This window comes from Eutrigla gurnardus, assembly GCF_963514095.1.
Source record: "Eutrigla gurnardus genome assembly, chromosome: 9".
Lineage (NCBI taxonomy): Eukaryota > Metazoa > Chordata > Actinopteri > Perciformes > Triglidae > Eutrigla > Eutrigla gurnardus.
The window spans coordinates 7,642,147-7,668,603 of NC_139923.1; the positions used below are offsets into that span (position 1 = coordinate 7,642,147).

Here is a 26,457-nt window from a genome sequence, read left to right on the forward strand (position 1 = left end):
TTGAATTCTAAATCAGCAGTCTCACTACGGTCCTTCTGAACAGCTGCAGATAAATATCAGGCTGCTATAATATTCATTTGTAGAATCAGATTCCAGTGGTGGCTGTGAAACTAACTCCAGGGCATTATAAAAGTTAAAAAGTCAAATTGTTTTGGGGGGGGGGGGGGGGGAGGAGGAGATAGATGTAATCACTTCCGAAATTCACAACATGATTGTATCCATAAAGTATTTCTGCTTCAATTCATGTTGACGTTTAGCCTTCACTGTGGCCGCTCGCCCACAATAAGGGAGGGAGGGAGGTGCCTGTAGCAACGGGCCTAGCAGCAAGCGGCACATCAATTACATTTGTATAATCGCAACAACAAAAAAGATGCCCTTCTTTTTAAAGTGACGATGCCATCAAGTATGACGCTTCATCAGAAATCTCCCATGTTCATCATAATGAAAAACATGCCTCTACGGTGTGGCTCATGAATGTGTTTTTAATATATAACAATTAATCTGCGGGTTTCGTGTCTCATGACGTCAGCACGTTGCCACAAGCCAACAAAAAGTATAGAAAGAATGTAATTACACGCATAATTTCACTATTCATCGCTCTCAAAGAGGGGAATTTGTAAAACTGATTGATGGCACTAAAGAAAGCCACCCACTTCTTCTGTGACACGATTATCATCTCCACAATTGTGTTACATATATTAACTTCAGTTAAACACATCATCTCTTACTAAATTGAGAACATCACTCATCTGTGACAAAGTCCTCCGCGCTGAAATGCTCGTTTTGTTTGTTTGTGGTTCACTTGTTTCCACTGAGAAATGTGTGCTGGTTTTCCTGCCGGGCTTCATAAACACTGAATTGGAAATGTAATTTGGAAAATGTCGATGTAATGACTTCCTGTCTACGCTGAGGCACAAATTGTACAAATTGTGGTTCATAGAGAATTTCAAGCTGAGCTCAGAAGTTTAAAGTGAAGGATAACGTTCAACTTTCAGCTGCTTTGCCTGTTTTCGTGTCTCTAAAAGAGTAAAAGTGTCATCACAACTGATGTGGATCTCTCTGATATGGATTCACTAAAGAGTTTTTATCACCAACAAAGTTTTCTGCGTTCAATCAACACACGTAACAGATTTCTTTGATGAGAGCAAAAGCTTTAAAGCACTTACCATTTGATGCCGTGAAATCAATTGCCACTGTGAAGTTAATCTGAGTCCTACAAGAGGAAACAAATCACATCAGGGGTCACGTGGAACCCTCCATCATGCTAGATTACAGCAAAGCATGCATCGGCGGGTAATTAAGCAGCGGGCTATCAGCAGCTGTCAGTCTCTGGATTTAAGGAAGAGAGGAATGCCGGAGCTTCATCTCTACAAAACCAAGGCTGTCCATTATCTGTGAACTCACCCGCCTCGGATGTAGTCCAGGAAGGAGAGCTCAGTGTCCACCAGGCAGGACAGGAGGGTGACCTGCAGGCAGGAAAGGAGGCATGTTTACAGCCTGGATGGAGTAAACTAAAGTTCAACTTTGTCACAGCTGTCATGTAAATACAGGTACAGACATGAAAGTTGACATTTAACCCATCCCAGTAGGATGCTAGTGCGTATGATGAGGACCAAGTGGTGAGAGGCCACTGAGCTAAAGCCGCCGCCCACTGCTGAACCACGGTAACATGAACATCAGTTACAAAACACATGCATGTCTGTGAGTTTGTGTCAAATCAAATCAATCCTAATAAATCCACTTGCAGCTCAGTATTGCATTGCTCTAAGGACACGTATACAAACCATTTATGCAGAACAACACGGGTCCAGGCCAGCGCAGACATTTCCCCTGATTAATTAACAGGTCGAAAAGTGTTTAAACTGCCGCGCTTGTGTCCGCCTCTGTGTCCTTCACCAGCTCATTCAGTCCTTTAAATGTGTGTGACGGTGATCCCACACCTATGAGCCCTGAATCATCGCTGGACAAGATGCTTTGTGCGCTTCATGTTTCCGCTTCCTGGTTGCTTTGTAACAACGCAGGCCTGAAAGCCGACCTGAACTATTACGCAGCAATGTTTCCCCTTTGGTCCAGTGTGAAAGCACTTCATACTTATTATATTCAATATTTATATTCCTCATTGTTCATTGCCCTCATTGTTATTATACGGTACTCAATATTTATATAATCTGTATTATGTATCTTGTGTTTTTATATTTAATTATGTATATTTTATGCATACTAAGTATTGTTTGCCTGCCAGGTCAAAAAGAATGTGTTTTCTGAAGAAATGACAATCAAACACTTTGACTTTTACCCAAAGGCCCAGAACCCAATCAGACTCCTCCTCTGGAACGACAGCTGGTTTTCTTTATTTTCTTAACGACTTATGTTTGATGTTTAAACAGAAATTTACCTAAACGAGGCTCCAAATTTAGCCGAATTTAATCAATAAAGTTGTCCGAAAATATATTTCTTATTTTATTATACTATGAGAACCATTAGAACTCTTTCACGTTTCTCAATGACCAAGCCTTATTTGATGAAATGTGTAGACCATGCATTATGAATTTTGCACATTATCCTTCAACAAACTCAATGGGATGCAGCTGGGATGCAAATTAGTTCTCAACTGCAATAGATCATTAAACAGCCTGAGCTGTTAAATATACAATACAGAGGTTGATTCATATTTACATGATAGAAGTGAAAGCCATCGACTCACCGTTCCTGAGTTTTGGTACTTCTTCTTCTTCTTTCCTTTTTTCTTTGGATTTAGCACCTGTGGAGGAAACCGGAGCGTTAATGTACTTGTTTGTTGTGTCCTAGAGACGAGACGTGATTGTGACTCTTTTTCTTGGTTCAGTCAACACAGACTCATTCAGCAGCACCATTTCAATTCATTAGGGTTGGCTTTGTTCACATTCTTTTATTTCACCAGCCAGCGTTTCCAAAGGAAGACAGAAATCACTTCAAACCTCGAACGTCTCCCAGGAAATACTAAATTTATATTTTTGTGTTGACGAGGATATTGTTTTCAGGCCTGTATGATTATGGCCAAAATTATAATTACAATTATTATGATCGATATTGAAATTTGTTTTTTTTATCACAACTTTTCTTTCATTTTTAGGGCAACATCATTTTTAATTGCACGCTCACATTTAAATATAGCTGCAACAGCCACTTTGGGGTGCTCACGAAGCAGCACAGCAACAAAAGAGATGCCAGAACATCCCCAACGTCTAATGCTAGTTAATGACGACGTTTATATGTAGAAACATAAAGGTGCATCCCTTCTAGTACTATTACACAACGCTTAGCCAGGGTGAGCTCAAAATACACAAAACCAGCCTGAAGATGAAGAAAGTCTGAAATGATTGTATGAGAGCCGCATAGTTGTCGGACCCTGATCAGAGCTGGATGATGCTACAACATGCCGGGGGGCGGGGCTTGGTCAGGCTAGGGTCAGTTCTTTTGAGTTCCACGTTACCAGAGCAGAATTTGACGGGTGATGTCACAGACAGTCCCGTGGTCTGTACCACAGAAAGCGCTTCAACAAAGTGAACGTTTAAGAGGAGGGTTGAGGCTGATTCAGAGCAGAGAAGACGTGAGTTGGACCAGCTGATGCTGCAGGTGTGGAGAGAAACCTCCCTGCTCGTCCCGCCTCCACAGTAAGTGATGCAGTTTCATAAGCACCTTCACTGATTCATGGCTGGCTCACACACATGTGCAGACATGATTGGACCAGGTCAGTGAACCGCACTCAGGATGAAGAATCATTCTCCTTCTATTCTACTGCTATGAGTCAGTCTTTTTCAGGAACTGGAGCTTGCGTATTCGACTATAGGGCATAGCAACCTATTAATAATCTCGAGAGTCAATGTATAACTGCTGATGTATTCCTCCATGTCAGCAGGTGCAGCACAAGTATAATGACTTGAGTTGGAATGTAGACGAGAGGCAGGTCTTTGAAGCTAAAAAGAACAGTTGAGCCCCTGAAATCAATATAAGACAGCAGCAGCAGCAGCAGCAGCTCGCCTTGAGGAAGGCTGTGTCGAAGCCGACCATGCTCCGGCCCTGAATGCATTTTAATCATTGAGTTTATGTGTACATTTTAAAGAGTCCCTGCACACTTGAGCTGTAAACTAAATGATATGCCCGTTCTGTACTGCGATGAAACGTATCAATGTTGGTGTTAATATTGACATTTCTCATCAGATCCACGTCAGCATTTTGTGGTTGAAATGTGTGTGAAGGAGTCATCCAGGTCCTGGTAATCTTTGAAAGATAACGCTCTCAAAGCTTCTGAAAATGTCTCAAAACGCCATCCTCTGATTTAAATCAGGCCTAATCTTTCCAATTATAAGATGGAGTGGACCGTTTGGGACTAATTTAGATCATGAAATAAAAGAACGTTAACACCCTCTAATCAGATCCTCGTCCTCGCCTCTCCCCACAGAGTCTGTGGTTTGTACTTTTTACTTTTAAACACTGCAGCATCACATACAGCAGCACAGCAGGAGCCTCTTCTCTCCTTTATTTAGCCACGTGACAAATCCACGTTCATGACGAGAGCAACGTGCTTTCTTACGTTTGTGAAGAGTTAGCAAATTGACGTTAGCTTTGGAATTCCATCATGTTTCATGCCAACATTGCATGAGCGTTAACTGAGCACCAGTCCCCAAAAGCTGGCTACTTTAAGTTAAGACTTGGCGTTATGGTTATGATTTGTATTAGGGTCAGGGAAGAATACATATGTGTGATAAAGGAATCACCTCATAAATGTGGAACTGTGACTGGCTTCGGGACATTTCTCTGTAGCTGGTGCTGAAGTCTCCGATAAAGTCGTGGCTGTAAAACACACACACACACACACATATAAAGTAGAAACCTACATGTTCTGCACTGTGGTGAATAAAGAGAACCCATAATAACAGTGAAAATGTCGGCTCAAGACGTACATTGCTTAATTTCTTTGCAGGGTGTTCACATTGTCGACATACAGGAGAAATCACATCACGAGTATCATTAACAAGTTCCGTGGTTACCAGAGGCGTGAGCGCGGCAACCAATTTGATAATTTCATGGGAGATAATCAGTGCGGTTGTGGAATCAGGGTCAGAAATTTGTGGCAGCTCGGCAAAATGCCCTTGAAGTGTCGATAGCGGTCCGTGAAATTAACAAACTGTGACCCTGAATACTGGGAACACTCGCTTCAAAAGATGCTTTATTCCCCAACTGACTCTATGAAGTGATCTGTCAAGGGAGCATTCTAGCAGTATTAATACTTCATGTATATTTAAAGCAGTAGGGAGTGATGTCACATGTTGGGCTCCACAGAGATATTTGTCTACAGTAAGGAGGGCAATCGGTGACGAAAATCCCAAATGTCCTTTCATACTTCACATATATGAGTATTTTTTTATTTTGTAGACGCATCAGTGTCACCAGGTGAAACGTTGATCATCTCAGAACGGACTTTGGATGAATTAATAAAGATAATATAGAGTGGTTACATGGGCTGCAGGCCTTGTTGTAGATGTATGTGAATGCAGCGCAGACATTATAAGGCTTACGTTTACGAGGACAAAAGTAAAGTAAAGAGTTCCCCTCACCCTCCATCTCTGTCCCAGTCGTACACCTCCACCTTAATGCTCCTGTAGGGAAAGAGACGAGGCGGGAGAGAAGAGGAGGAAAATCCCATTAAAAAAACAATTATCACCACTGATTTACAGTCCTGCTGCTTATAAAGCTGGGTACTGGTCCGTGGAAGGCCGGGGGTCCTGAGTGGACGAGGCTAGTAAAGCAGAATTATCAGTATATCCTGGTGTAAAGCAGGCAAATAAGAAAAGAATGAGAAAAAGATCATTAAGCACTCCAATTTAGTACAGGGTAGTAGGCGTGTTGTGCATCTATGCATCACCAAAGAACCAAATCTTACTGATTGCACCTTTAAAGGCAGAGTGAAATAAAAAAGGGGTTTATCCCAGTGTGTTTCAAGGTATACCTTGAATAAATATTTGTTTCTATTTATTCTATCAGTCCGGCTGTGAATGTTGGCGTTTGCCTCCTGTACCTGTCGTAGTCTCCGTTACACAGCGCCCTGACGGGGATCTTAAAAGCCTGCCACACGGGATCCAGCGTGTTCTTCACCACCTCGGTTTTGTGGCAGATGGTGTACCTGAGAGAGAGATGTAACACGCTCTTAACAGAAGACACCTCAAATTGATAATCACATTAAAAAAAAAGACCGACTCAATTTTAGTCAGTCTTTTTTTTACACGTTTTTTTTATGTACAGATAATATTTTTATCATTGCAAGGAAGAACAAAAGTGTATGTGGGAAAATATTAGAAATGCTGGCTGGTTTCCATCTACGTAGATGGGTGGAAAACTTTGGGGAACCAACATAAAAAATGTGGAATATAAATTTTTCCCTTTGGTTTCTGCTTAGAAAAAAAGAAGATGTGATACATAGAGCGCACACTTACTCTGCAGCACACACAAACTACTTTAACTCCTTTAAAAAGAAAACCCCTTGTGCACCTCTCTCTCTCTCTCTCTCTCTCTCTCTGTTATTGCAGTGCTCAAAGTAAAAGCGTGATCTCTGGCTGAAATAACAGATTCCTATTGTTTTTTATGTGGCACCTAGTCCGCTCTTTGTAACGCAGCGTGCTGCTGTTGAAGCCTGCGGCTGAACATTTAGGCTGCATCAGTAAATACCCAGCTGCACAAAGGGAGGATGTGTGTCTTCACTAAGACGCTGAAGTCAACTTGAATAAAAGCATCCGCGGGGCAAAACAAAGTGCAAACTCCACATACATTTTTCACTTAACTCCATCTTATCCATCCTTCCTCCCTTTACATCCCTCCTGTCAAGCCTGTCCCATTATCTCTGCTCATCCCTCCTTCTGCTGCTCGCTCTTGTTAACGTCCAGACGGCGTTAAGTCACATATACAGCACAGAGTATTATGTAACTTTAGACTGTATATCCTATGTATGGGAGCTTTTTGGGGCATGAAAATCGCACTCCTATATGCGTATCTCTGTGTGTGTGTGTGTGTGTGTGTATAAAAGTGTGTCATTTTCAGTTTGTTAAATCAACATCCACAAATACAACGGGGGAGGCTGCTGTCGACTTACGATCCGTCTTCGTTGCTGCGGTAAAAGACGAGGAAAGGGTCGGATTTTCCGAAGAAGTCCTTCTTGTCCAGCTTGTTGCCACAAAACTGCAGCATCACCGACTCCTGAACCGGAGGAAGAACCCGAGATAAAGACGTCACACAGCCTCAGGTCGTAGAAAATGACACAATATCAGATACTGGTTTTAGCTGGAGACACATTCTCTAATGGAAACGTTTTGAAGAATAATTCTGTTTGATTGATCGGAAACTTTACAGCAGTTCTTATATGGGTGAAAATTAGACACATTCGTTTTAGTATTTTCAGCCCACGGAGCTGATATTAAAATTGAGAAAACTTGAGATAAGGAGATTAAATCGAGACTATCAGGCTTCATTCAACCCTGGATCACTCCTCTGACACCTTCAAATCATTACAATCATATCACGTTCAATCTATAATTAACGATGTGCAGGGGTTATTTTTCAATAGTGTTGAAAGCTTTTTGGTACCATAAGATTTCCTGTGTTCTAGTTCTTAATGAAGCCATTCCCTTTGTTACCCGGGACGACTGTGAGACGAACAAAAACGACACGATGGACTTCTGTGACTGATGCCATCCATTCTGGGACGTCGAGTACCGCCAGAAGAGAAATGGCCGTCTCTACAGGGATTCTCTCTCTTTCTCTCGTCATATTTGTTTGAAGTTTGAAGCGTTTTCATTTCAAATAAAGAAGGGTTCAAACAGAGAGTGAGTTACAGTCTGTCTCACCACAAAATTATGACAACAGTGTCTAACAGATCCAACAAGTCCTTAAACTGGTTGAAAACTAGAACCATGAACAAGGTCTTTGTTTTTTCATCCAAAGAGTGAACAGGAAATAGGAAACTAGCCTACTCTGTTGCTACAAATGTGTTAAAGTCAACATAACGGTATGTATGGAAGTGTGATGCTTCGTCTCCGAGTAGGAGAGTATTTTTTTTAGAAAATACACTTTTAAATAACACACTTACAAATAATGTCTTTGGTGCATTTTAAACAATACAGCATCGGTGCTGAAATGCTTGGAAGTGTTAGAGAACATTAATGCAGACCCATTTATGCATTGATCGCAGCATTTGAATGACATTTACAACCAGTCATTCTAGTAATAATACGTTTTGAGTTGAAACTGTGTGAAGTACCTCATGGCTCAGACTTCATGTAGAAACCAGTTGGTCTTATTCGAGGAACCGTATCTGAAAGTTTCATTAGAAACGAATCGTCAGGGAAACCAAACACTTACCCTGCAGTTGCCCAGTTCCTCTGCTCTCACGATGATGGTGCCACATTTCTTCCCTGGGATCCCACTAGATGAGGAAGGAGAAAAACACCAAAATAATCCCACTACATTCATGTTTTATGTCTTTTTCTTCCATCTTCTTTCCCAAAACAAAACAAAAACACAACTACGTGCACTATTTCAGCCTGTTAGCAGACACATAGCGCTTCATAGAAACTGAACTGTACATTCTGTAATGGCTTTTTTATATACTGTCATTGTGTGTGTCATAACTGAATGAATTCTACTTCACATAGTGTACAGAGTGGCTTGTTGTTTATTAGTATCATCCATCCAAAGGGTTCTCCCACTGCCAAATCAATACCAATTTACAAGGTCCCAATTAGATTTTGGATTATATTCCATATTTCTTTCTATGAGTTAGACTAGCAGCATTTCTTGGATATGAAACAGACTCTAACCCTCTAAACTGGTGCTTAATTAAACTAATGAGAACAAGAGCAGATGAAGAAAACAACGCACGCTTTGATGTTTTTCACACGAGTGTGTGAAAATGGCCACGGCCGCATTGAGGTGCCATCCGCATGTTTATACATTATGTTGTTGGCATGAGAGCAGCATAATGTCATGCATCCACAGGAAAAAAGGCATATATTAAAAAGATCTATCTCGGATCACGTCATTCATATGAAGATTTATTGGAATGGGAAATCCTATTCATGTGTACAGCCTTTTCTAGTTAGATGATAACCATTTCTAAATGTCTGCATGAGTCTAATATTCTGATAAATACCGTTTTCCTCTACATGTAGCATTTATCCAGCACACATAATAGTCTCAGTCAAACAGAAGTAATTATGACACTAATAATCAAGCTTCTCGTGAGAAAGTACAATTACTAAGCGGTTAAAATGTCACTTTAATGCTCAACCTGAAATAAAAACGCAACATTCTATCAGCGGAAAGCCCTGCAGAGCTGCCATCAGATCCATCCTCTCGTCAGTCTCTCCCACGTTCATTTGTCTAAATAAATATGAATTCATGCTGAATGAACACCTTGGAAAAAAGAACATTGGCATAATGTGATCACGTCCAGTGACATTTGGGCTTCTGTGTTTGTTTACATCCTGAGCTGGCGAAGCGTAATATCCAGCCAATAAAGCTGAGGGAGACTGACCACTAAAAATAGACGGCATGAATGCCACAGACCCCGGGCCTGATTCAGAGCGAGGAAGTGGGAGCGATAATTTCATTTGGCTAAGGACTGTCCAGTACAATAAGAGATGTGGAAACTGATGGCAGATTGAGGCGAGGCTTTGATACCCCCGTCACCTGAGACGGACCGCCGTCTCTTTGATGCACGGGGAGCATTGAGTGAAATTAATTCACTGTGTGAGCGCAGAGATTGCTCAGAACGGGGGGCAGATGGGGAAATGGAGACGGATAGAGAGAGGGAACAAGAAAGGGAGAGAGCGAGAGGAGGATCTGTAGAAAGATGAGGGTGAAAGCGTCGGGCGAATGGGATCCTTGTGTTCTGATAATCAATATCTTATCTTCTGATAGGATGTTTAAAAACAACAAGCCTCGTCATACTCAATATTGTATTGAATCATTTCACATCAATATTTACTGAATAATTCATTTTTGTTGATCTACTTTGCTTTGTGTGATATTTTGGAAGTGTGCATATTGTGTTAACTTGTCTGCCTTTTTCCTGCTAGAAGTGACAACCAGCTGGATGTATCGCTCTTCTGTTTCCAGCCCGGACGAATGTCGTAATGGCCTCGCTAGTTACGACTTTATACAATATACGGTCATCGACACACCTCCATGTTCGATGACCGGCCAGAAGCCTTTGTTGTACATCATTTCCCCCTTTCTCCCCTCGCTTCCTGTCTCTTCTCCGCTCCACACGGTGTTCAGAGCCAGCTCAGGGAGTCGTGTCCTTTATGAACCTAGATAGAAAGTAAACACTTCCTGTCCCGCGCCTGTTAACATCTCTTTCCCCCTTTTTTAACCATTATAACAATCTTTCTGGAGTTAGCCAGCCATACCTTTAACTACAGTATTACCTGCATGTATTACAGAAACTGATCATATTCTTTGGTTTTTTGCAGAATCATCTATCCGTACGGTTTGGCAAGAGGGTTGTGAAAGCCATAGTTTTGGCCGACGCACTTTGCGACGATGTTTTAGAAGCGACCTCACCTGCAGCTGTGCGTCTATGTGAGGCATATGTTTCAGTCATATAAGTTCACTAGTTTGAAATAGAGATGCATTTCTGATACTGAGGGTGTTTGGGCCAATCAGACATCAGTGTTTCACTGGGGAGTGGGAGTGACTGGGATCATTCCTTCCAGATGTTGCACGGCGAAATCATGCTCGATTTAAACACTGTTTTCTTAATGTAACAGAAAGTGTAACAAATAAATACGAAGATGTAAATTCACTGTTTCTAAATCAACTTGGTAGAAAAATCAACAGGATTCACAATTCAAGTGTAAATCCTAATCTGTATACTGTTGTACATAAACAGAAAATAATTAAATGGAGTTGATTTGCCCCATTGAATCCAGTATCAGTATCAGTGCAGCCCTAGTTTAAAAGAATAGGCTTATTCATAACAAATGCCCTCACAGTGATAAGAGTCTCTAAAAGTTGCCCCCCAGGTACTGATCCACTATAAGCCAACCCAGTACCTCGATACACGTTGACTGAGCCTCACCCAAACGCAGAAACAGAACAACGTTTACGACTGATTTCTGTGACTCAGACTGTGAAATGTTGTCGGCGTCTCCGAGGCTCATTTGTGTCGGACGCCGAGCGTGACACGATCTCACAGTGAAGCTGTTGTGTTGTTGTTCGGAGCACACTGTCATCGCAGTCTCTCTGCTGCTCTTTATTTCAGAGATCCGCTCCACTCCACCGAGCACAAGTGTGATGCTTTTGACTTTGTGTGTGTTTCACTTAGAGGCAGCAAAGTGAGTCCACACACACACACACACACACACACACACACACACACACACACACACACACACACACACACACACACACACACAATTTGCACAAACTGACAAACAAGCACAAAAGAGTAATCTAAAAATATCTTCTCATATCTAAAAAAAACAAAGAACGGAGGGATAAAAATAAACCATGAAGTTTTGCAAGGACAAACACACACACACCACACACACACACACACACACACAGATACGGATCTGAGTGAATGACCACAGGCCGAGGATGATTACATAACGGGGCGACGACGACACATTCTTACATCATATTTCTATTTTTCAGCAGACCCATTGAGCTGCAGCCGCTCATTGACTCTGCCCAAACACACACACACACACACACACAGGACACCACTAGAGGACCGGCCTGGAGGTGAGGCTCACATACTGACGGCTCGCCGCCTCTGGAGGAAAACACAACAACTTGTTAACGTCGATGAGCTGAAGAATATTCCTACACTTCTGCTAGAAGCTGAGATAATAAAATAATATACACTACAGTTTATGGGTTGTGGATCTTTGTTATTTGTCTATTGTCTTTTTGAGAACTGTATGTGTATTGTCTCTGTATGAATCCTTATTATGACTAACAAAAACTTTCACAGATTATGTTTGCAAAATCAGGTTGTATTCTTTCAAAATCTTGAAGCTTCTGGTTCCTATTTAGTTTAGGCTGTTTAGTATGATTAGTATTCAGTAATAACAGTGCAGTTGATCAGTTATCTTATATGTATTTACTATTTTTAACTTTGGGTGTTTGATTGTCTTCTTATATTTGATTGGGTTTCAACTATGTTACAGTTTCTTCCAATCGCTAACAAGCACTTACCCATACTTCAGATACTTTTTCTAAACTCTTAACACAGACTCACACCTACAAAACACAATTGGCCAAATGGATAATTTTCTTCTCAAAAACACATTTTGTTAAATATATACTAACTCTTGATTTCAAAATAGAACACATCTTTCTCTGCACACACGAACTTTACCAAAACACTGGAAATCTGACTCAAAATGAAATTATTCTGTCAAAGAATAACGCTTGTTTTTACTTCACAAGGTACATGCAGTCAATCAAAGTACACCAGGTTTCAAAATACTGGCTATTGTTGACATTACAAAAACTGCATAGACTTTTATGTTTCGGTTTTACAGGTATTTGCATGCAAAACATGCAATCCACCGTTTTTACACTACATTTCTTGGTTGGTTGTATGTTGTAATGTTCACATTCAAAAGCATTCCAGTAAAAAGCAAATCAGTTTTTTTCCTTTACTTTTTACTACAGGAGATACAGTAGAAATACTGTTTACAGTATGATAGAACAGAAAACGTTTTACAGTATTGCTTACATTGAACAAAATATCCATGAAACACACAAGAGCATTCTGAACAAAAAAACAGCCCAGATAAAAAGTTTGTCTTTTTCTGTTTCCGAAAACATCACTCCTCAAAGTCCTCCTTTCACTGTATAGGTGTCAGTGTAATAGAAAAAATAGTCTAAACCAGCCCAATTTAGCCAACATAAATCAGCTGTGTGTCAATTATTCAATTGTTTGTTTATTATCAGCTGAGATATATTGTTTTTGAACTGATATCATTGCAGAATCAGGTTTTATACTGTATCTAAGGTTTGGAATATTGTTTTTGCTATTGTGGGATGTTGTGTGTTAACATTCGTAAATAATACAAAAACAATCCATAATTTTGTTGGGAGGTATAGCTTGTCTGTTAAGAAAATGTAAGCATTGTGGACGTGTGTTCACTGACTGCATATTGTGAGAAAACGACATGAAATGTGTGAATGGTATGGCCACAAAAGACCGATGCTGTGCTAATTGTGTTTAGAGTTTTGAAAATGTGACAACTGGTTGGACAAACGCTTGTTAGCAACTGAAAAAAACTGTAATACATACACATAAATACTAAGACATAAAAACAATTTAATGTCAAGCTGCCTTTGCTTTGTTTTATTTGTTTTCTTTGAAGTTACAAGTCTTACAGGCTTGAAGTGAGTCGTAACTCACGTAGGAACCAAAGTTCTGAATTGACAGACGGGGGCGGGTTTACTGAAGGGACTGTTGTTGTTTTGGACCACGCTCGCGGTACGGAGATACCTCAGTGCGCAGAGAGCGCTATTGCAAGACAGTTGTATTCTGCAAGTGTATTTTGTGCAGTACACTGAAGCGAGAATTTACGTTTAAGGAAGAACTGAAGACCTGTTTTTATTTCTGTAGCGACTATTGTCCAAACAAAGCAGTCGCTGAGAGGCTGAGGACAGGGTGTAAGCTGATTGTCTGACCCGCTGTACTAAACAAAGTATTCGCCGAGATCAAAAGTCCGTTTATCGTTTATTATTAAAGAATATGACAACCTATCATAACGTGTTAAAAGTATAAAACAAAATCAATCACAGCGATCAAAGCAAAAAACAGCGGTCAAAAAAAATACGGCCTTCCCGTAACTCACCCTCTCTCTCTAGTTACTGCCCCGTACCAGTGCTGGTGATTATATTAACTAGATGTTACCGCCCATACGCCCGTGACCAAATTACTGCGATATCACAAATAAACAACAACAAAAGGTAACAAAATATAACAACCCAAATAACCAAAATATAAACCACAAAATTATCTATTTCCATTCATCATATTAAATGCCTTCATGGCTCCTACACACCAGCCCCTAATTATTAATCTATCACCCAATAATTATGCACAGGAGGAGTGATGGAATAATTAAAACTAGACAGTCCACATAATCACATTAGATTCCTTGTCTTCTCCGGTCTTCATGATCCTGTGAAAAAGTTAGTCAGTAGGGCCAGAGGTAACCAGCACATAGCCCTGTGATCTGTGTTCGCCACAGTCATTATCAGTCAAGTGTCAAAGTTCAGTCAGAGGTCTAGGCACCATCATCCATAACAGCTGCCACACATCCACCATCGGCCTCCTGCAGCAGACAGACCTTAGTTATAGGCCGGTTCAGGCAGCTACTCTTAGTTTTGATGCGCACCTGACGCACAAAGCCCCTTTTGTCCGGAAAGGTTTGTAGGACTCGTCCTATGACCCAGGAGTTACGAGGTGCTGTGCTGTCCACTATACGCACCAGATCTCCAGGAACAAGGTTGCGCTTTGCTCCTGACCATCGCTGCCGCTCCTGCAATTGAGGCAAGTACTCTTTAACCCATCTTTTCCAGAACAGGTCTGACACTGGACCTGCTTCCATCGCCTGCGTGCATGTCGGCCTCCTGGAAGACTCCTGATGGCAAAGATGGTAACGTCTTCAAAAGCAGCAGGTGATTAGGCGTCAATGCTTCCAGGTCATGAGGATCCATAGAAGCCTTTGTAATCGGTCAGCCATTGATAATGGCTTCCACTTTGCAGAGAGCTGTGTGAAGTCCTTCTTCATCCAAACGTTGTACATTCAGGGTGGAGTTGAGGACTTTACGGACTGTTCGAATTAACCTCTCCCAAGAACCTCCATGATGGGAGCCAGCTGGGGGATTAAAAGTCCATTTTATCCCTTTCTGAAGAAGGACATCATTAATCTGTGCCTGATTCCACTGCTCAATGGATGTTTTCAGTTCTTGTTCTGAAATTTGTCCCATTATCTGAGCGCAATTCCTGTACTTGACCACATCTTGCTATAAAGCGCCTGAGAGCATTAATGAAGGATCCGTGTCGAGTGAAGGTGCCACTTCAATGTGGATTGTTCTTAGGGCCATGCAGGTAAAAATTACCCCATACCTCTTTATGACACTTCTTCTGCTCCTCACCTCGAAAGGTCCAAAGTAGTCTACTCCTACCCGAGTAAATGGAGGTTCATCTGGAATCACCCTTTCAGATGGTAAGTCTGCCATTAGCTGAGACACTGGCTGAGCATTCAATCGTCAACAGCTCACACACTTTGACAGAACACTCCTTATGGCTGTACTAGCTCCTGAGATCCAGTATCTCTCACGGAGCTTAGACAACATATGGTTTCGCCCACCATGTCCCACCTCTTGATGGACGTGTCTCAGCAGAAGGGTCGAGATATGTAAATCTTTTGCCAGTATTATGGGATGCTTAGCTTCTGCTGGCATAGATGACCTGCTGAGCCGACCACCAACTCTCAGAACCCCATTCTCCATTAGTGGGCAGAGTGTGTGGATGTTACTATGACCCTTGACACTTTTGCCTTTTTCCAACATGGAGTATTCCTCTGGAAACCTCCTCCCTCCTTTGGCTAAATTTGATGATCTCCATTTCTGATTTCTCCAACTCCTCCACTGATAGACAACTTGAAAGCATCTTTCTCCTGAATGTTTCCATATCTCTCTCCAATGAACGTTGTCGTTGTTCCACATCCAAACCAGATTGTGCAAGAGCCATATTCAATTGTCTCCTCTTCTGCCAGAGAGATGAGAGCCAAGTTTTGAATCTCAAGATGCAAGCTACAGACTTTCGCAGATGGATCCAAGAGCTGAAGTGGTGGATCATGCAAGTTACTGCATCAGCCTCCTCACTGGTCTGTACAGCATTCACTGTGGCTTCCTTCTTGACCTCAGGGTCATCTGCTGTAAGTCCATGAACATCCTCAGGGTTGACAGGCCACTCATTCTCAGGTTGAAGGAGAAAACGAGGCCCTGACACCCATGTTCCATCCTTGACAAATGCATCACCTTTCACACCCCTGGAGGCGACATCGGCTGGATTATTTGCCGTTCCAGCATACCTCCACTGAGAGGGTTGTGAAGCCATGCAAATTTGTGTGACACGGTTGGCAACAAAGACTCTGAACCTGGTGGTCTCATTCCTGATATATTTGAGCACCGAAGTACTGCCGGTCCAAAACACAGAGTCTTGAAGGTGAATGTGCAGCTCTTTCCTCCACAAGACAATGCGACTGGCCATGGTGGCTGCGATAAGCTCCATTCGGGGGATGGTAGCAGGTTTCAATGGTGCCACCCTTGCCTTTCCCATGACAAAAGCACTGTGCACGTGTGAGTGTGCATTTCGTGACAGCAGGTAAGTCACTGCTCCATAGCCATCCTCGCTTGCGTCACAGAAATGATGTAATTGTGCTGTAGTCACTTCACCAAAATTCAATGGTTTCAGACACCGCATGATGTTACATTTCTCCAGATGGCGAAGTTCATCCAGCCAACTTGTCGTCTCCTGAGCCACGGTCTGGGGGATGACATCGTCCCAGCCAAGTTCTTTCCTGCACAGATCCCTTAAGATCTTCTTCGCGGACAAGACAACAGGACTCACGATACCAAGTGGATCATAGATGGAGCCGACCGTAAAGAGGATTCCTCTCCTAGTGAGTGGTCTGTCCTTAACAACAATCTTGAACTTAAAATTATCAGACTGAATGCACCAATCCACACCAAGCACTCTGTCCACAGGTGGCAAATCCTGGTCCATGTTCAACATTTTCATGTCTTTGGCTCTGTGCCCTTCAGGTATTGCAGTTAGAACATCACGCCTGTTGCTTATCCACTTTGTGAGTCGGAACCCACCTTTGGCACAGATCGCGATGAGCTCATGATAAAGAGACACAGCTTTCTCCTCTGAAGCCACAGACACAAGGCAGTCATCCACATAAAAACTATGTAGGACCTTATCTATCGCTTCCTGGCTGAACTGTCCTTTGTAAAATTAAATAAAACAAACCCTTTTAACATCCCCACGCCCCGCACCCTCATTCATGCATACATTTGTCAGAATGTGGGACCCACGCAGAGGTGTTTTTCTCCATGTTTCTGCCTCAGCCTGGGGGGGGACTTCAAGTTGCCACGGTAACCCTTTAACTGAGCCTTTGGCAAAGGGATAGTTCACCGTCACGCAGGTGATGGAGTGGTTAGAGTGCATGTACCCATGTACACATTCAAATACATACCAGTGTAGCGTTGGCTATTATTCATAACTTAAAATATTCCACATCTCTCATACATTATTCAAATCTTCAAAGCCATTCATACTAATTCAAACTATTCCCACTTTTCCAACTATTCATACTACTTTACCTTCTACATACACACATTCATACTTTATTCAACTCTTCAAAGACATTCATGCTAATTCAAACTATTCCTACTCTTGCAAACATTCATACTACTTTACCTTCTTCATACAAACATTCATACTAATTGAATCCATTCCCACTTTTCTATTCAAACTAATTTACCTTCTTAATACACATTCTAATCATCATACCAGTGTGGCATCAACTATTATTCATAACTTAAAATATTCCACATCTCTCATACATTCATGTTATTATTCAACTCTTCAAAGACATTCATACTTATTCAACCCATTCCCACTTTTGCAACTATTTCATACATTCATGTTATTATTCAACTGTTCAAAGACATTCATACTAATTCAACATATTCACACTTTTCCAACTATTCAAACTACTTTACCTTCTTCATACACACATTCATACTAATTCAACCCATTCCCACTTTTCCAACTATTCATCCTAATTTAACTTCTTCATACACATTCAAATCATCATTGCAGCGTAGCATCACCTATTCAGCACTCATCATTCACACTGCAATTTCGTAGAAATTGCATTCTCTAGTTTTGTTGTTGTTGTTTTGTTATTATTGTTATCATAATTATTGGTGTTATTAGTTTTATTATCATCATTATTATATTATCATTATCATCATTAATATCATTATTGTCATTATTATTTTCATTATCAAAATCATAATTCTTGCCATTATTATTATTATTATAATTAACATTATTATCATCTTTGTCATTATGATCATCATTAATAACTTTAGTATTTCATTAACATTTTGACTGTTTGCCTGCTTGTTTTATGTTAATGTTTGTTTGTTTTTTGTTGTTAAATAATAATAAAAATATATTTAAAATAAATATTTGTGATCCTTTTAATTTAGTAAGAAAGTATCTCAGGTTACATTTGATTATGATAAACACACATTAAAATATATTACTTTTTTCATCATTTAAATAATGATTAAGGTACATTCATTATGGTTTGGTGAACCATGGTTCCGCTGCGTACCTGGTATGCACTCTACGCACTCAAGAATCTGCACGCAGGTTTATCACTTCTTGTCCTTCCTCGGACACCGTATTAAATGAGTTGGGCCATTGAGGTCTGCGGGTCTGCAGTCAAGGATACATGCACACAGGCACGCATGGTCGAAATCAAGCTATTTCCCATCAGGATGATAGGGGGACAAGTTTTATCAGCCTTCAAAATTAAAGAATGCACACACTGCTCCGTACAGAAACTCCATAAACTCAATAAAAATAGACAAAGCATGTCCAGCATCAGAATGCAACCATCTTTATCCTTAAAGGGATAGTTCGGAATTTTGGACATAAGACCTATTTTCCAACTCAGCCGATGAGTTCGAGACGTCTGGAGACGTTTTCGAGAAATTTCATTCAGTTCTTCTAGTTGCCGAGTTTGCTTGTGCTATGGCTAGCGCAAGTCAATCGTTCTAGTTAGCATGGCATTAAAAACACTCATACCGACTCCACAGTGCACCCGAGGCAAATCAATTGTAACGGCAGACTATCGATGTACATATCTGTGTTGATAGAATGTTTGAAATAAAACCAACCTTGCATTTTTAAGGATTTATGTCTCAGCAGCAGCAGCGTGTCATACTTCCTAGTAGGCTATGGCAGCGGCGGACTGATATCACCTAGCACTTATAAGTTACCGGTTCTATAATAGTTTTATATAATATATAATAGTCTTACCCTTAGTTAGCGCATCGCTATTAGATATGATCAATGTGCCTTTATTAACAGGCTATGTGCCACAGTCATTTAAAGTACCTGTAATTAAACCTCTTCTTAAGAAGCCTACTCTAGATCCAGGGGTTTTATCAAACTACAGACCAATATCAATACCAAATCTTCCTTTTCTCTCTAAGATCCTTGAGAAAGTAGTCGCAAATCAGCTGTGTGACTTTCTCAACAATAACAGTCTACTTGAGGACTTCCAGTCAGGATTTAGAGTACATCATAGTACAGAGACAGCTCTGGTGAAAATTACAAATGACCTTCTTATTGCTTCTGACAAAGGACTGGTTTCTGTACTTGTTCTGCTAGATCTTAGTACTGCATTTGACACCATTAACCATGAGATTCTTATATGTAGACTGGAAAAATTAATTGGCATCAAAGGAACCGCATTAAGCTGGTTTAAGTCCTATGTATCCAATCGATCTCAGTTTGTGCATGTCAATGAAAAATCCTCCAGGCACACTGAAGTTAAATACGGTGTTCCTCAAGGTTCTGTGCTCGGACCAATTCTTTTCAACTTATATATGCTTCCTTTAGGCAACATTATTAGAGGACACTCTATAAACTTCCATTGTTATGCTGATGATACTCAGTTATATCTATCGATCAAGCCTGAAGAAACCAATCAGCTAGTTAAACTCCAGGCATGTGTTGATGACATAAAATCCTGGATGACCTGCAATTTCCTGATGTTAAACTCTGATAAAACGGAAGTTATTGTACTTGAGCCTAAACTCCTCCGAAGCTCGCTGTCTAAAGATATAGCGACTATTGATGGGATTGCCATCACCTCAAATAATAAAGGGTTACTTGTAGTTCCTAAAGTCTCCAAAATTAGAACAGGGGCCAGAGCTTTCAGCCATCAAGCTCCTCTTCTGTGGAACCGTCTTCCGGTTCTGGTTTGTGAGGCAGACACTGTTCCCACATTTAAAAGTAGGCTTAAAACCTTTCTCTTTGACACCGCTTATAGCTAGGGCTGGCTCAGGTTTGCCCTGAGCCAGCTCTTGGTTAAGCTGCTATAGGCCTAGACTGCTGGGGGATTATAGTGACACACTGAGCCTCTCTCTCTCTCTCTCTCTCTCGCGCGCTCTCTCTCTGTGTATGTTCCCCCGGAGTCCCTGTGCTCTCTTGCCTAGCAGATCTCCCTGGACCGTGGTGGAACCTGATCCGGACTGCACCGATGTTGTGGTCTTGTTTGCCTCTTACCGCCAGTATTTTTAATTAAAGTAATTGACTAAAATCAACATCTCTACTGTCACTAACTTGACAGTCCCGGGAGTCTGGCTATGCTTTCTGGTCCAGCAGAGTCCACTGAGGTCCTGACTGATGCGGACTGCTAACTGGCCTGAAGCTGGAAACACCACATTCTAGCTCCACATGCCCGCTGTGTGACTGCTCAACTACTCCTGCTTTCTGGTCTACGGCGACGTGGTTGGGATGGATCCATCTCGGCGTGGCTGTGCCTGCTGCCATGGACTACTACTGTTGATACTATTGCTTCTGTTAATACCACCACTACTGTTAATGCAACTACTACCATACTACCAACACCAAATGCAGTTGGAACCCAAGGGCCTGGGCTGCACGAGATTTCTGCCTAAAAGCCTATTAAGGCAGTTTTTTCTCGCCACGGTCGCTGTAATGCAGCGTTCACACCGGACGCGATAGACGCAAATACAATCGCGTGAGACGTCATCATTTTGGACTATTCATTTCATTCGCGTCATTCGCTTCATTCGCGCATGACACTCATTTTTGAACCGGTGCCGCTCTAGCGGGGGAAACGAGGGCAGCGCCAGCGGGGAGCCGGCGGGTCACGTCGGCGGACCCTCCTCCTCCGCCTCGGGGTACCCGATGCCAGAGTCCATGAGCCTCCTTCGGGAGCCACGTCCCTCGCACCTCTCCCCAGGGAGAGTCGGGGCCACATTCGACTACGACCTCAGATCAGACGAGACAACCCGCTGAATTTAAGCATATTACTAAGCGGAGGAAAATAAACTATCTAGGATTCCCTCAGTAGCTGCGAGCGAAGAGGGAAGAGCCCAGCGCCGAATCCCCGTCCTACGGGCGTGCGGACGTGGGAAATGTGGCGTACGGAAGACCGCTTGCCCGGTGTCGCTCGGGGGCCTGAGTCCTTCTGATCGAGGCTCAGCCCATGGACGGTGTGAGGCCGGTAACGGCCTCCATCGCGCCGGGGGCCGGTCTTCCCGAGTCGGGTTGTTGGGGAATGCGGCCCGTCCATCTCAGCTCATCTGTCTGTCGGCTTGAATTCGTCGCTGATTGGTTGTCGCGGCACGATGCCGCCTGAAAAGTTCGATATTTTCAACTTTATTCGCGTCGCTTCAGACGCGAATAAAGTTGAAAATATATTTATAATATATTAATAAACGCAAAATTAGTTTTACCCTGTACCATATTTAAAACATGCAGCCATATAACAGAGCAAACACACTTACATGTAACCATTACTACATTACTGTTGTTGTTTTGTGATGTTGGGACTTTGAAATTGTGTTGACTCTTGAAATTTTGAGCGTATTCTAGTCCTGCTCAATGTGTTAAGTGTCCTGAGATGACTTCTGTTGTGATTTGACACTATAAATAAAATTGAATTGAATTGAATTGATGAGGAGTTTTTTTCCACCCAAACCCAATCGTACCTGTACGAGCCTGAATATACAGAGGAAGAATTGCGCGAGAGGGATGCTCAAAAGGCAGAACATGAACGAGCGTCTGTGGAGACCGAGATAGCCCCCGCTGGAGCTGAGAACCGGGACCGAACAAACGGAGACTGGTGGTGCCAGGCGGGAATCCCCAGCAACGCGTCCGAGGGTTTACGGTTCTCCGGACGAGCAGAGGTTCGGGTTTGCGGTGCGTAATTGTGGGTTGGCTGGGCCGTGGACTGCCCGGTGTTTGAGTGAGCTCCGAGGGCTTTTCAGACAGCCTTGGGGGCTTAAGGGCCGACAAATCGTCGATGTTCAGGTGTGTATTTACCAGCTGGATTCCGAGCAGCGCCTTAGAGTTTTGAGTCCGATGGAGCAAAGTAAAATTCCGCTGCTGCTGAGAAGCTAGTGACTCAAAAAATGGATGATTCATGCCATGCAAGGTTAGTTTTGTTTCAAATATTATTCTATCAACACAGATATGTACATCGACAGTCTAGTGTTTTAATTGATTTGCCTCGGGTGCACTGTGGAGTCGGTATGAGTGTTTTTAATACCATGCTAACTAGAACGATTGACTTGCGCTAGCCATAGCACAAGCGAACTCGGCAACTAGAAGAACTGATTGAAATTTCTTGAAAACGTCTCCAGACATCGTGAACACACCGGCTGAGTTGGAAAATAGGTCTTATGTCCAAAATTCCGAACTATCCCTTTAATTATTACACAGCGACCAAATGAGTTTAATCTGACAAATTGTTGTCGCTTATGCTGCTGTAGGCCGTCCAACGCTGGCGTAGGCCTCCCTCTATCGATGATTTTTATTTTATTTTTTTAAATAAAATCCAGTTTGGACGATTAACGATCGTAGCTGGCGTGATGGCGTTGGCAGCTGCGGAAATGTCCAGTGAAATCTCGATTTAATTGGTTCTTGTTTGATACATAACAGAGAGGATTTCTGGCATAACATATTTACGTCTTAAGGCACAGAAGAGTTGTGATTTTTTATGTTTTTTTTGCTTGCCGTCCACAAAGAATGGACATTAAAAGCACTGCATCTTTTACCATCTACCATCTTTTCGTATTTGATTTTGCATAACTGCTACATTTCTCACGTCTATTGAATAAATACACAAATTACATATAGAAAGCACAAATATAAGTGGTAAAAATACAATTAGAAATTTATTAAATGAAATAAAAATGTTATGTTTGATTTGGCAGGGTAGGCAGTGCCTAGCTTGCCTACCTTGACTGCACGTCACTGGTCAGAAACGTAATTAGATCCATTAAGGTAACACCCAGCGCGATAACCTATATCGACGAATCGATTATCAGTCCCTCCGATTCAACTAAATCCATCTGCTAAAATAAATTAATAGAATGAATTGTTTTGGCTTCACCAATAATCGATATAAATGCATTTAATCATTTTAATAGTGATTCTTAATTATGATTAATGTTTTAATACGTTTAAGACACTCTCTCCCCTGCTAGCATGTAGTCTATTGAAACATTTTAAAAATAACTGAGCATTACATTTTTTTATTCAGCATAAAATATTATGCAGGACTACTTTTTTTATAGAATAAATATGTTAAATAAGTAATTCTGTGGTCTGTTTATTTTTTCACCTTTCAGAAGAATACAGATAGTCTCACTCGCATTATTGCATGTTTATTTCATGGATATAGAATTTTGGTTACAAGTTACTGAATCGAGGCTGCACGGTGGTGTAGTGGGTAGCACTGTCGCCTCGCAGTGAGAGGATCCCGGGTTCGATTCCCGGGTCGGCCCGGGCTCCTTCTGTGTGGAGTTTGTATGTTCTCCCCGTGTAAGCGTGGGTTCTCTCCGGGTTCTCCGGCTTCCTCCCACAGTCCAAAGACATGCAGGATGGGGATAGGTTAATTGATGACTCTAAATTGCCCGTAGGTGTGAATGTGAGAGTGAATGGTTGTTTGTCTCTTCATGTCGGCCCTGCGATCGACTGGCGACCTGTCCAGGGTGTACCCTGCCTTTGCACAATGACAGCCGGGATCGGCTCCAGCCCCCCCGCGACCCTGAATACAGGATAAGCGGTAGACAATGGAAATGGATGGAAGTTACTGAATTGAATCTTGGTTTACAGAATCGAACCGAATCGTTACAAAAAAAGAAAATTGGCCTTGAATCAAATCGCCTACTACTTACTTAATAGGTTCTGATTAAATAAAAACATATAAGAATAAAGAAAATAATGGTTAAAAAAAACAACTTAAGTTCTGTAATGCTCAAGAGGTTCACATATCGTCTAGCAGCAATTTCTGTTCAAGTATATTAAAAAGCTTGAAAACAGGTAAGCAGTTGATCCATTGCATTGTTAAATGGATGTCTACCCTCCACACCCTTTTGTGTGTAAATATAGGTTCCAAAGAAAACACTCCAAAGTGAAATAGTTCCAATGTAATGTGGAGCTGGTGGTCCCTCTAAAGGGTTTTCTTTTAAGAAAAGCTTTGGATTCCATCTAGTGGACAAACAGCAACGCCCTTGATCTGGTCTATTCCATCCATCCATAAATTAACATTGTGGTTGATAAAATCTCTATGACATCACCTGTGTGCAAAGTCAGTAGTTCACAAGGTCAGAATTCCAGAAGTGCATAGCAACGGTAACCAAGGACTAAGGAGGGGGGAAGTGGAGTGTGTGTGTGTGTGTGTGGGGGGGGGGGGGGGGGGGGGTTGCCTAGTTACCCTTAGAATGTTTATGGATCAAAGCCATCAAAGCCATCAAAGCCAAGTGATCAGTGATGTCACAAAGAAAATCTATAAATAAAACGTTACAGCTGACATCAACAGCAATTCTTCAATTTCCTTGAAGGCTTCACCAGAGAGGCACAACTTTTCTAGGCTCCAACGCCAAAGGTACAAAACATTGTTTCAGTCTTACACATTCTTTTATTTTATTTTTTTTATTAACCTTTATTTATACAGGTAAAATCTCATTGAGACCCAGGGTCTCATTTACAAGAGAGACCTGTTCAAATACTCAAAGCTCCAGATGAAGCCCCCGAGCTTTGGAGCAAACTTGGAAGGCATTGACCAGGCATATGGTCATGCCCAACACAACACCACCTCAGGTGAACAGGACAGACAGGGAGTGCATCACAGACTCAAGGCAATGAGGTATCAACAGCCTAGCGAGGTCAGACAATTCAACAGTGCCCTCCAGAATGTAGTTGTGGATCAGGAGAATTCCAGACAGGTGAAACAGAAGCAGAAGAAAGCTGCTCAGAGAAAGCTGGATAAACAGGCTGTGGCCCAATTTCACATTCAACAAACGAAGGAGAAGGAACAGCAGAGAGAGGCAGAGAAACAAGCACTGAAGAAAGAGGAAGTCATACTCCAGGGCCTCTGCAAAAATTTGCCAGTCATAACAGACCAGAAACGGTATGCGGAGGACGTGGGAAAAAATCTGACTTTGGAGGACAAATGGGAGAAGGTGATCAAAGACAGCAAAGCACAAGTGGTGAGAAATCGCCAGATGCAAACTGAGGCCGTGGCCGAAAAATTGCCGGTCATAACAGACCAGAAACAGTATGCGGAGGACGAGGGAAAAACTCTGATTTTCGAGAACAAATGGGAGAAGATGAATAAAGACGGCAAAGCACAAGTGCTGAGAAATCGCCAGATGCAAACTGAGGCCGTGGCCGAAAAATTGCCGGTCATTTCAGACCAGAAACAGTATGCGGAGAACGTGGGAAAAAATCTGACTTTGGTGGACAATTGGGAGAAGGTGATCAAAGACAGCAAAGCACAAGTGGTGAGAAATCGCCAGACGCAAACTGAGGCCGTGGCCAAGAAATTGACAGTCATGAAAGACCAGAAACAGTATGCGGAGAACATGGGAAAAAATCTGACTTTGGTGGACAATTGGGAGAAGGTGATCAAAGACAGCAAAGCACAAGTGGTGAGAAATCGCCAGACGCAAACTGAGGCCGTGGCAGAGAAATTGACAGTCATGAAAGACCAGAAACAGTATGCGGAGGACGTGGGAAAAAATCTGACTTTGGTGGACAATTGGGAGAAGGTGATCAAAGACAGCAAAGCACAAGTGGTGAGAAATCGCCAGACGCAAACTGAGGCCGTGGCAGAGAAATTGACAGTCATGAAAGACCAGAAACAGTATGCGGAGGACGTGGGAAAAAATCTGACTTTGGTGGACAATTGGGAGAAGGTGATCAAAGACAGCAAAGCACAAGTGGTGAGAAATCGCCAGACGCAAACTGAGGCCGTGGCCGAGAAATTGACAGTCATGAAAGACCAGAAACAGTATGCGGAGATTGTGGGAAAAAATCTGACTTTGGTGGACAATTGGGAGAAGATGAATAAAGACGGCAAAGCACAAGTGGTGAGAAATCGCCAGACGCAAACTGAGGCCGTGGCCGAGAAATTGACAGTCATGAAAGACCAGAAACAGTATGCGGAGAACGTGGGAAAAAATCTGACTTTGGTGGACAATTGGGAGAAAATGAATAAAGACGGCAAAGCACAAGTGGTGAGAAATCGCCAGATGCAAACTGAGGCCGTGGCCGAAAAATTGACAGTC

General features: G+C 42.1%; 1 protein-coding gene across 1 annotated transcript in view; it reads right to left on the bottom strand.

Annotated features, from left to right (window-relative positions):
- Positions 1-26,457, bottom strand: part of LOC311018562 (copine-8-like) — a 73,599-nt gene that overhangs the window by 11,976 nt on the left and 35,166 nt on the right. Inside the window, exons 7-14 of the mRNA XM_084017586.1 lie at positions 8,392-8,455; positions 7,127-7,230; positions 6,059-6,163; positions 5,598-5,639; positions 4,758-4,833; positions 2,705-2,761; positions 1,405-1,466; positions 1,167-1,213 (exon numbers count right to left, since the gene is read on the bottom strand). Coding sequence (XP_083873712.1) covers positions 1,167-1,213; positions 1,405-1,466; positions 2,705-2,761; positions 4,758-4,833; positions 5,598-5,639; positions 6,059-6,163; positions 7,127-7,230; positions 8,392-8,455 — 557 coding nt within the window. The remainder of the gene's footprint in view (positions 1-1,166; positions 1,214-1,404; positions 1,467-2,704; positions 2,762-4,757; positions 4,834-5,597; positions 5,640-6,058; positions 6,164-7,126; positions 7,231-8,391; positions 8,456-26,457) is intronic.